Source organism: Oncorhynchus kisutch, linkage group LG15 (genome assembly GCF_002021735.2).
Source record: "Oncorhynchus kisutch isolate 150728-3 linkage group LG15, Okis_V2, whole genome shotgun sequence".
Lineage (NCBI taxonomy): Eukaryota > Metazoa > Chordata > Actinopteri > Salmoniformes > Salmonidae > Oncorhynchus > Oncorhynchus kisutch.
This window is the reverse complement of record NC_034188.2, coordinates 58867970-58879602: the sequence shown is the minus strand read 5'-3', so window position 1 is coordinate 58879602 and position 11633 is coordinate 58867970. Positions and strand designations below refer to the sequence as shown.

The 11633-nt window shown below is 39.2% G+C and overlaps 1 protein-coding gene across 14 annotated transcripts in view; it reads left to right on the top strand.

The window, feature by feature from the left end:
- Positions 1–3279: 3279 nt before the first annotated feature.
- Positions 3280–11633, top strand: part of LOC109905594 (histone-lysine N-methyltransferase MECOM) — a 188828-nt gene continuing 180474 nt past the window's right edge. For 6 of the 14 annotated variants that reach the window (XM_031790648.1, XM_031790661.1, XM_031790653.1 and 3 more), the window contains exon 1: positions 3281–3566. In XM_031790648.1, the coding sequence (XP_031646508.1) occupies positions 3530–3566 (37 nt within the window). In that variant the 5' untranslated portion in view covers positions 3281–3529. Of the gene's footprint in view, positions 3567–11633 lie in introns of all 14 variants that reach the window. The other 8 variants (XM_031790659.1, XM_031790657.1, XM_031790660.1 and 5 more) reach the window with 3 other exon arrangements.

The window sequence follows — 11633 nt, the reverse complement described above, 5'->3', positions numbered from 1 at the left end:
GTAAAATGTGTATGTAAAATGTGTATGTAAAATGTATGTATATGTAGCAAAAAATCCTCTGAAGAGGGGTAAATAATTGAAATATAATATTTTTAAATGCTTCACAGAGTTCAAGTAACAGACAAATCTCAATATCAACTGTTCAGAGGAGACTGCGTGAATCAAGCCTTCATGGTCGAGTTGTACTGTAAAATTAAGCATAATGTGTAATTATGGCTCTAGTTTGCAGGAATGGCTGTTTCAGTTATTTGAAAAACGCAAAATTCTCAAATGTATGAATGGGGGCACAGCCCCCCCTCCCGGTCCACCCCCCAGGCATCCTCACATATTCTGTGCCCGCTAAATTGTTCAGGTGCATTATGGCCCTGCTCATCAGCAAACGCTGGAAACATGAGCACCTCAATATCCAAGTAGCCACTTAACAGTGTAGCCTAATATTAATTTTGATCGAAAAGTTGAAGTGTATAGTGGATGCTTTTCAATGGAGTGGAAATCCAGGAGCGAACAGTTCCAGATTATTTATGTATATCTCTACTCGAACGGAAAAGTCAGGCAGAAAGTTGGAGTTCCCCGTGGTGCTTTGGCCAGGCTTGCGGATGTAGATTGTGTTGAATGTGTGTTGATACCAGAGCTCACTGGTTGATATAGGTTAAAAAATACTCTCACTTCCCTCCACGGAGGGGCAGTGCTCACCCGGGCACAAGCGTGCTCCACTCCTGGCCTTTTCGCGGGCTCAGACTCCTTACAAAGTTGTTTCCCACCAGGCATTATATGAATGATTACAATTAAATAATAGCAGGAAATGATGGCAATGTGATTATACTCACGAAGTTATAGGTACATTTTTTAGGTGTAAAAACACAGGCAGTAAGGCATGATTATTCTAACACCCAGTACACGTTTTGGTCAAAAGCATAACATTTTGGTCAAAAGGCACAAGAACCAGATTCCAAAGCAGTTGCACATATAAGAGTTAAAAAACAAGTTATAATAATAACTATTATTACTAGGCTATTATTATTACTAAAATTATTATTATTGTCATTATATATATAATTATCGGCCTATTTAAAATTAATTTATAATTCGTGTTATCATGATAAAAAGTATACGTTTCATAAATCAAAAGACTGCTCAGGCATAATTATTAGGCGCATACAATTGACTTGACAAATTATTATTTACATTTTTTTGTGATGGGAGCATTTATAACGTATTATTATTTGTATATAATAGTATAGTCTCCACGCTTTATCCTCGTGGTCCATCTCCTTATTTCATTTCAGAAACGTTTTGCCTGGGCATAGCATTGATAAAATATCGCTGTTGATCACTTGATTGATTACCTTGCTCAAAGGTCACGCGGGTGCGCGGTAATTTCCTTGTGCCGGAGGCTCCCTTCTCACTTTTTAGTCTAGCTTCGACAGCTCCTATTAAAAGTATGTATTTATTTTAACACCTAAACGACCCCACAAACATAACTAAATGCATTGAAATAAACAATCAATTACCCGATAATAACGTGCGTTCCTATTTTCTGCATGAATTACGCAAGGAAACGCACTTAATTAGGTTAAAATAGGACCCAAACATTGTGGACTGCCCAACCCCTTTTTTCGATTGGAATTATATTCGAACAATGGGACAAGCAAGCTAATAATTTAGCTATACTTGCAAAGGTTCTTGAACCCAATGAATGTCTAATAATTACAACCCACTGGGCTGCACATATCTCTCCAGCGTTCCCTGGTCCTGCCATTCCGCGCCTCCGGGTCAGCGTGTCATAATAAAGTAGGTATTCTGAAAGTGGTCTCGAGAACAGTGAGTTATTGCAATGAATGAAAACTGTTTCCATTTAGGCTAATTGAGGGCGCTGCCTCGAGCTGTAGCTGTGGGTCTGAAAGGCTGCATGCCTGCCTGCGTCTCAAGCCACACTCTCCAGCACACGGTGTACTTAATAGCTCAATTTATGTCATTACTTTGGGGCTAGGCTGAGGTATAACCACAATAAAGTACCTATATAAACCCTTCTTGACTTGGTGACTTAAATTACTTGGGGATTTCTCTAAACTAAGTATGTTGGATGAATAACTTGAGACAGTATTTCCTTAATGACACCTTTATGAACATTTAACATGTAGTTTGACTGCAAATGTATTTGACTTAATTGGATAACACACACACACACAGACACACAGACACACACACACACACACACACACACACACACACACACACACACACACACACACACACACACACACACACACACACACACACACACACACGCGTGTTCTATTGATACTGTGGTAAAAGCCCACAGTTATCAAGGACATATCCGCCTTTACACTTGAATTTAGATTTCAGAGAGGTATATTAGCATAAACGGGGTCCTACCTATAGGCGTATACTTGATTTGACAAATTTGCCATATTGAAAGGTATATTGGACATCGGCCAAAAGGATATCTTATTTTTGTCGTTTACAATTTATATGATGTCATTACTTAAATCAATTTCAACATACTTTGAAATCAATAAATCGAGTTCAGAAGCCATTAAAGTGTTCACGTGCAAGATCAACATGACCTCATGAGGATCTAATTAATGAGCAATTACCTTAATTATACTCCGTTTTAATTAATAGACAAATACACCTTGCAGTTAATATCTCTCCACTACCACTACACTGCAATAGCCCAATAAAATTGTTGGGGTTTTCATTGTTAGGTTTATTGAATGAGTCTTATGTTGATACGGTTGTGCCCAAATCCGATGAGAGTGAAGCAAAATAAACCATTTCAATTGTGCAGCAGCCTTACCCAAAAGTTATAGACTATGCGAGTTCAACATTGATTTTGGTTATCAATTTGCATGCAAGCGATGGAATTTACGCATGCACGCCAGCAGAAAGAGGTATTCGTTCAAAGTATTTAAAATATTAAGAATTGTCACAACTTCACAAAAAAAAGCCTCGGGCAGTCTCATATTAGAGCTGTCAGTTCAACTGCCCACATACCAGGGGAGGGGAGGAGGGGTTCATTAATTTCCTAGTGGTCGCTGTGATGGTCAAAACACAATTAAAACATATAAAACATTTGATGAAAACGTTTCACATTAGTAATTAGCCGAGCATTCATGAATGTGATTTCATTTAAGCACAATAGGTAGGCATGCATGTTGAAAGTTGAGAATAATAGTTCATTATAATAAATGTGTCTGGCTCTCCGTAGATCCGGGGTCGTGGCGTCTCCATTTCTGACTCAGTGATCTTTAAAGATCTGACACGAAGGGATCTCTCTCCGATTGCCATCTAACTAGATCAGTCATATCAAGAGATAAATCGTTCGAAACTTTTTTGGCGGTGCTGGTAGTTTTGTTCTGCGCATGTGCGAAGGTGTCCAAACTGACAATGCTGGAGAGATAGCGAGTCTGGATTGAGAAACACAGAGAAAAGGACAGAGAAAAAAGAAAAAGGAGGAAAAGATCCAAGAAAAAATCTAACAAACCCACGCCGAAAGACTGGCATCATGAGGTCCAAAGGCAGGGCACGGAAACTGGCCACAAGTAGGTGCAATATCCCTTTCTTTGCCTTTTGAAACTGCCATCTTGTAAATGTGTAAATATCTCAGTTATCAATGCTGTTTCGCATCGACAAATGAAGTACAATATATTGTATCGTGTTACATGAGTGTCAGTAGAAAATATCTCCCACTCACGACTGAGCAGCGGTACAGTTTGGAGAAGTTGGTTCAGCGATTTCGAGTTGATGCTGTCAGTGCCAGTTAGTTTCGCGAATTCTGAAAAATTAAATTGGCGTTATAAGTAACACAAAGTTGTGCAAACGGTAGAGGCACTTCCCAGGGAACGAACTACTACCGTTATTGCGTTGTGCTTTGTATAGTGGGCGCTACAGCGTTGGCCAATTCTCGTCCCGTCCTGCGACGCTGTTGTTGCACGCGCTTGGTTTCTGGCCACTTCAATTTGCAGGAGCGACTTTGAAAAGGCAGGTTGGCTCATTCAGATTTAGGAAACGAAAGATCCAGAATGAAATACTTATGCATTTAAATATAATCAGGTACCATTGCTGGCGCAACGACAAATGCCAAAAACATATATTTTTGCCCTGTCTGATGTATCATAGAATAAATGCTTATGGGGTGTTCGCTCTAACTATCATTACGTTATAGCCTTGGGTTATTGCGCTGTATTGTATCTTTTATTATGGTGCATTTAGTTTGAGCAACAAGTAAATCGTCTTTGTTATAGAATTAATGTTACGGTTTGGGTACAAAACGTGTTTACGTCTTTATGTTATGTAGAAATGTAATGCCAGTTCTTGATCAACCATTGCCTCCCGCACCTTAATAAGTTGAAGTTATTTGTATTTTACCACTGCACATTGAGGGGCACGGAGGTTTTGAACACCAATATTGAGTAGCCTAATAAACCATTTTTGTAATTGTGAATTGGTTAAATATTAGTCTGAGTTCTGGAAGCAATTCAACCCCCTGGGAGCAACACACTGATTTGGGTAAAAAGTGTTTACTCCAATAAACTGTTATTGTGGTCTACAGCAATCTACCAAAATGCACAACAATGTTTATATAGGCCTATCAGCAAAATGGCAAGCGGATGCAGTAGCTATAATCATTATTTACATTCCTTCAGGTAGTTTAGGCTACACAAGTATAAACGTTTTCGATAATTATTTCAAATTGTGTATAGGCAATTTAATTGCCTTTTCTGAGTCACTAACATCTCCAATTGTGTTTAACCTTTATGAATGTGTATAGCCTGTTGTCTAAGTTTTTACAGTATTTTTCAGAGAGAAAAAAACGTTCTAATTTTAAGTATATAATTTGAATGTTTTTAATTATAGTTTCCTCATGTCTGGACAACAGTGTAGCCATAGGTCAACATCGGTAGGTCGCAGTCCTGGAGCCAGGGATCGCAGGTGTTATTCTTTCAATAAACGTCCGCGAGACCTGACAGTCATCTTATTGTGTGTGTTTGTGTGTGTGTGCGTCACTTTCTGTCTATATATTTCTGCTACACATGGATCATTTCTCTGGACCTTTCTGGAGCTCAGACAGGGGAGAAAGGACCTTAAAACCCTTTCCTCTTTAGGATGTTAGCCTACTTGATTTAGGCCTACACACTACACTCAGTGGATGACACTCGTCCAACCAGCAGTTTTATTTAGAAAATTGATTTGTGAGTGTTTTGTTAGTTCAAACAATTCTGGGCATCGTTTCCCAGTTGCGATGTAACTTAACGATAATCGTACCAGATGCATCGTTATTTACGAGCCAACTTTTTAAGTGTTTCCCAAACAAGCACGTAGAGAGAACGTTCGCTAAGTGCATGGTTAGACCATGTGTCGATGCTGATAGGATTGGAAGAAAAGCAGAGCTGCTCTCGGATCAGCTTTCTCTATTCAAATCAACATCAACATTATAATTATTCCATAATACTGACGATGGATCAGCTTCTAATCTAGAGAGATGTTACCACCTATGGCTACAAATAGGCTATTGAGGCGGCTCATTATGCGTACCCAATAATAATGCTCTAAATCACAGATTGGGCACATCATTGCCCACATGTTGTCACACATGAAATACATTTAGGCAAACATTACAGACAGTAGCCTTGTCGCAAAATATAACTAAAATAGAACAAATATATTGTACATATGGCCTATATAGATAGGCATGTAGCCTATATCTTTTAATGCAGTCATCTCTGTTCTCATTTGAGGCATCAACTTAATTCTGAAATGATCTGCAATCACCAGGTCCGGCCCAAGCGTTTTGGGGGCCCTGTGCGAAATGTTGTTGCAATTTCCTGCAATTCTACACATTTTGCCATGGGGTGCAGAGAAAATGTTGCGGTTTTAAAGTAACTTTGCTGCAATTCTACACATTTTGCCATTGGGCAGAGAGAAGATTTTACAGTTCAAAAAAAATATATATATATAATAATGCAATTCTAGAAATGTTGGCATTTTGAGGATAGAAAAATCTGCAGTTTTACAGCTCTTTTCCTACACATTTATTTTTACTTAATAGGGGGCCCCTGGAGGTCAGGGCCCCTGGCCAAGTGCCCTTCATGCCCGGTCCATAATTCGACCATGATTACTACAAGTTTAGATAGCTGGCTAGACTAATTTACCAATCTAAAAATGGTTAACTGACATGGGCTAATTGAGTGACTGTCAGTGACTGACATAACAAGAGAAGTACTTCTGATGGACATCCAAATATAACAATTTCACCTTGTGTATTCTACTATTCTAACTCTCAATAGTAAGTTGATACCGCAACTGAGTTCCCTCAAAAATAATATATATATCGAATATACAGTACCAGTCAAAAGTTTGGACACACCTATTCATTCAAGGGGTTTTCTCTATTTTTACTATTTTCTACATTGTAGAATAGTAGTGAAGACATCAAAACTATGAAATAACACATATGGAATCATAGTAACCAAAAGTGTGTGAAACAAATCAACATATATGTTAGATTTTAGATTCTTCAAAGTAGCCACCCTTTGCCTTGATGACAGCTTTGCGCACTTTTGGCATTCTCTCAACCAGCTTCACCTGGAATGCTTTTCCAACAGTCTTGAAGGAGTTCCCACATATGCCAAGCACTTGTTGGCTGCTTTTCCTTGGACTCTGCGGTGCCAAACCATACCAAACTGGTACCATACCAAACAATACCAAACCATCTCAACTGGGTTGAGGTCAGGTGATTGTGGAGGCGAGGTCATCTGATACAGCACTCCGTCACTCTCCTTCTTGGTCACATAGCTCTTTCACATCCTGGAGGTGTGTTTTGGGTCATTGTCCTGATGAAAAACAAATGATAGTCCCACTAAGCGCAAACCAGATGGGATGGCGTATTGCTGCAGAATGCTGTGGTAGCCATGCTGGTTCAGTGTGCCTTGAATTCTAAATGAATCACATACAGTGTCACCAGCAAAGCACCTCTACACCATCACACCTCCTCCTCTATGCTTCACGGTGGGAGCCACGCATGCGGAGATCATCCGTTCACCTACTCTGCATCTCAGAAAGACACGACGGTTGGAACCAAAAATACAAGTTTGGACTCATCAGACCAAAGGACATATTTCCATTGCTCGTGTGTCTTGGCCCAAACAAGTCTCTTCTTCTTATTGGTGTCCTTTAGTAATGGTTTCTTTGCATTAATTCGACCATTAAGGTCTGATTCACATAGTCTCCTCTGAACAGTTGATGTTGAGAGGTGTCTGTTACTTGAACTCTGTGAAGCATTTATTTAGGCTGCAATCTGAGGGGCACTCTAATGAACATATCCTCTGCAGCAGAGGTAACTCTGGATCTTCCTTTCCTGTGGCGATCTTCATGAGAGCCAGTTTCATCATTGCACTTGATGGGTTTTGCGACTGCACTTGAAGAAACTTCCAAAGTTCTTGAAATTTTCCACATTGACTGAACTCCATTATGGCTGTTCTTGCCATAATATGGACTTGGTCTTTTACCAAATAGGGTTATCTTCTGTATACCACCCCTACCATGTCACAACACAACTGATTGGCTCAAAGGCATTAAGAAGGAAAGAAATTCCACAAATGAACTTCTAACAAGGCACACCTGTTAATTGAAATGCATTCCAGGTAACTACCTCATGAAGCTGGTTGAGATAAGGCCAAGAGTGTGCAAAGCTGCCATCAAGGCAAAGGGCGGCTACTTTGAAGAATCTCAAATAGAAAATATATTTTAACACTTTTTTGGTTACTACATGATTCCATATGTGTTTTTTCATAATGTTGATGTCTTCACTATTATTCTACAATGTAAAAAATAGTGAAAATAAAGAAAAACACTTGACTGAGTAGGTGTGTCCAAACTTTTGACTGGTACTGTATATCTTTTATAATGTTTTGGTCTGGTGCCCTCTATCATCGGCCCTAAGCAACTGCTTATGTATGACTAGAGCCGACCCTGGCAGTCACAGTCAGACAGATAGCCTAAACATCTTCATTCTATGTTTAGCGGCGATCTCATGTGAGTAAAGTGATGCAGAAGGGCAAAAAAAACGAATATTGCTCTTTGGCTGCTCTACGAGGAGTCTGGATCACTCATAGATGTGCAAAGGTTTTGTAAGAGCCACGTTACTTACGAATGCTCTGGGTAACACCTCGACTTGTAAAGATACATTGTAAGACGGTTCTAACGATGATCTTGACGCTACGAAGGCTATGGGAAAGGAGGCACTGACTCAAAGATAAAGTTGTTATTCATGTAGAAATATATCCAGTTTACATGTTGTGTGCATGCTGTATGCTGCCTTTTTGTATTAGAGTACCCCCCCAGGGATCTTGCGAGTATTTGTGGATTTTGTTCAGTGCAAGATACTAAATAAATGAGATACATTTTTCACATCCGTTTTATCATTTTTGGTTGGAAATTATATTGTCAGTGTGTTTCAAAATGCTCACCAAAATAATATTCAGGAGGGAAATGATTGGACAATTAGATTTGACGTTCAAAATGCACTTAAATGATTTGACAACAGCAATGCGAGTCGAAGGGCTTTATAACCATAGGCCTACTTTTAACATGAAAAGTTTGTCAGGAAGAACTTTAAGAGCTACAGTATACAGACAGGGACACTCATTATTTATTTCCTGTGCTTCATGGATTTGTCTCGTGAACTTCGGTGTCATTGCGGTGCGTTGGGCCTTTGGCACCGATGACCGGTCAAGACGGTATGAAATAAACCCAGCAGACAGTCCGCTCTCATCAGGATCTCTTACAGACTGTTGTTTATGGCAACATGGCCCAGTATTGGCATATTTACAGAATATGCTTGAAAAGCAAACGATATGCATATTTTTCTGGGATCACTGACCAGGCAAAGGGCACGCACGCACACACGCACGCACACATCAACAATGGTTTTGTAGTGCATTTAGTACTGGTGTTGGCGCCTGCTGCAATCGGCCTAAATATTAACAGTCCTTTGAAGGAATGGGCCAGGCTACAGCACCAGTCGGTCCGCACTTCCAGTTCCAGGCATAGTTCTAAATCATTTCTTACAATCTGAGAATAGGGGGGATAATTTGAGCGATATTTAAATATGATTATTTGCTCAAGATGTAAGAGGATTATTTCTAGGCTACCTATTAAGTCAGAGGTAGAGAATGTGAACGTTCTAATAGCTCGTTCTGGCCTGTAGCCAGCTCTGCACAATGTCAACAGTGAATATTTAAATTCCCAGACTCCCCATAAGAGGTCTGCGGGTAAATGTGTTCAGTGTGCGGCCTGTCCGGATAAGTTCTGTTCAGAGACATGTAGGTCTCGTCGCTCAACAGGGAGTGTTTGTGCTCGATCTCGATTGATGTGCGTATGGCAGGCAGATGATAAAACATAGTGGAGTGAGTTAATGGAGGGGGAGTTGGTACACAGTAAAAAAGGGGGTGTAAAAATGACAGTGTTGACTTATTTTAACCCCGGATGAGTATTTTCAACATTATGAGGAGTCAATGAGCTCTAGTGTCAGAATTAAATTGGAGTGTAAAATTATGCAGGTATTGCAGTGTAAATTAAACTCAATTCAGTGATTAAATAACACTGGAGAGGGTAACTAAACCAGTGTTAATTATTATTACACATTTATGTGTGAATTTTAAGTCAAAGACCAGTTTGTGTCAAATGATCTCTGAAAATGTGACACTACCTGTAGAGTAACTTTAATACTATGTAGACTGGGTCCAAATGTTTTCTGAAACAGTGTTGAATGTGTAGGTGGAGAGGTGGTAATATAAGTGTATTTGTGGGGGGAAATGAGTTCAAACTCACCCCTCGTGCCGCCCCCCCCCCCCCCCCCCCCCAAAAAAAATGTTCTCAGCTAGGACTATAGGCATAAGGTAACTCCTTCATGTTACCAAAATTGCCTCACAACTAAATGCTCGGGGAGTAGTGTGAGATGTCTGACCCATGGTGCACCACTTGTAATATCCTCAAAAAGAAGATATAAGATTCATATGAATGCTGAATTGGATTGTAATTTTCCAATGCACACCCATGTATTTAAAACAAAATACTTTTGCTTTATTCACACATATATGAACGACATAGGTTTGAAACAATGAGAGGATATTAGGCATGCTCATGCCGCATTTCTAAATTATATGTACCCATCGGAATAGTGTTAAAGTAACACTTTTCCAAGTGTTCACAAACTAACACCCCCAGAGTGTTTCGTAAATCCTTATTTGCATATTTCCCAGCATGCCTTTCCTGTGAATGTGAGAAATCCCACCCATGACTGTGTTTGTTAGTGACACAGACATGGTTATTACATTCTTTAAATGATTGCCTAAATAAATGTGTTTGAATTAAAAAAGTTAACCCATGGTGACCATCAATGTTGTATATCAAAAGGCCTTTGGTTATGGTCTAGATATCCTCAACATTGTGACTTGATAAACTTGGCTCATGGTCCACACCAGACCTGCAAGTCACAGGTCTGGTGTTAAAACCCACCACAACCTGCATTTAGAAAGCTTGTTAGGGTGAAGGATTTGCTAAAAATAGACAATTAAAAAAAGACTACCTAAACCATCTAGACTGGAACAACCATTTCAGTAACTGGTCAAATAAGTCCAACCCCTTACATGGTGGATTTGTTTTGAAAAATGTAAGTTATTTATCGGTGTATAGTACAAGATCAATGAATCAATCAATGTGCATGCAGAAACATAGATATTAAAACAAACTATTCTAAAACGCAACCTCCAACAAAGCATTCTGGGAAGAATGATAATGAGGCCCCTCCCACATCTTTTTCACTCTGAGAGAATGAACGGAAATGAACTCAACACAGTCCAGTAACAACAACACCATGCAGTGTTGATTCAACTGTGATTCAAATAACACTTCATTTATTCACCACATGTGCTGTCAATTTCAATCCCACTGGTGTTAACCCCACTAGAGTCAACACTCAGATATAACACTCACAACACTTTTAACCTTATCGCCGAGATTTTAACACTTGCAAATTTGCTGTGTGTGTGTCAGTTTATGTGAATAGTCCATAAATCAATGTCTTGACATTGACCCATGCACTGCATTTGAAATTGTATTAAATGTATTTGACATTTCTACATAAAAACGTAGAAAAACATTTGTTTTATTTGGATTATTAGGTTATTTTTTGTTCCCTAATTGCTTTGGTGGCTTAGTATTCCCTCAGGGGCAGGAGTGAAGACTAGATAAAGCTGATTGGAATAAGCTATAATAGTTTTAAGATTGCAGGTCGACTCTGTGTGTTGAGGACGTGCTATTGAGAACTGGGGAAAATTTAGTCACTGTACCTTACTCATCAATGTAAAGTGTGTGTCTGTGTGTGTTTGTGTGTATATACAGTGCATTCGGAAAATTATTCAGACTGCTTGACACATTCCACATTTTGTTACGTTACAGCCTTATTTGAAAATTGATTAAATTGTTGTCTCCCCCCCCCCCCATCAATCTACGCACAATAATCCATCTTGACAAAGCAAAAACAGCTTTTTAGAAATGTTTGCATATGTATAAACATATATATTTTAAAATATCACATTTACATAAGT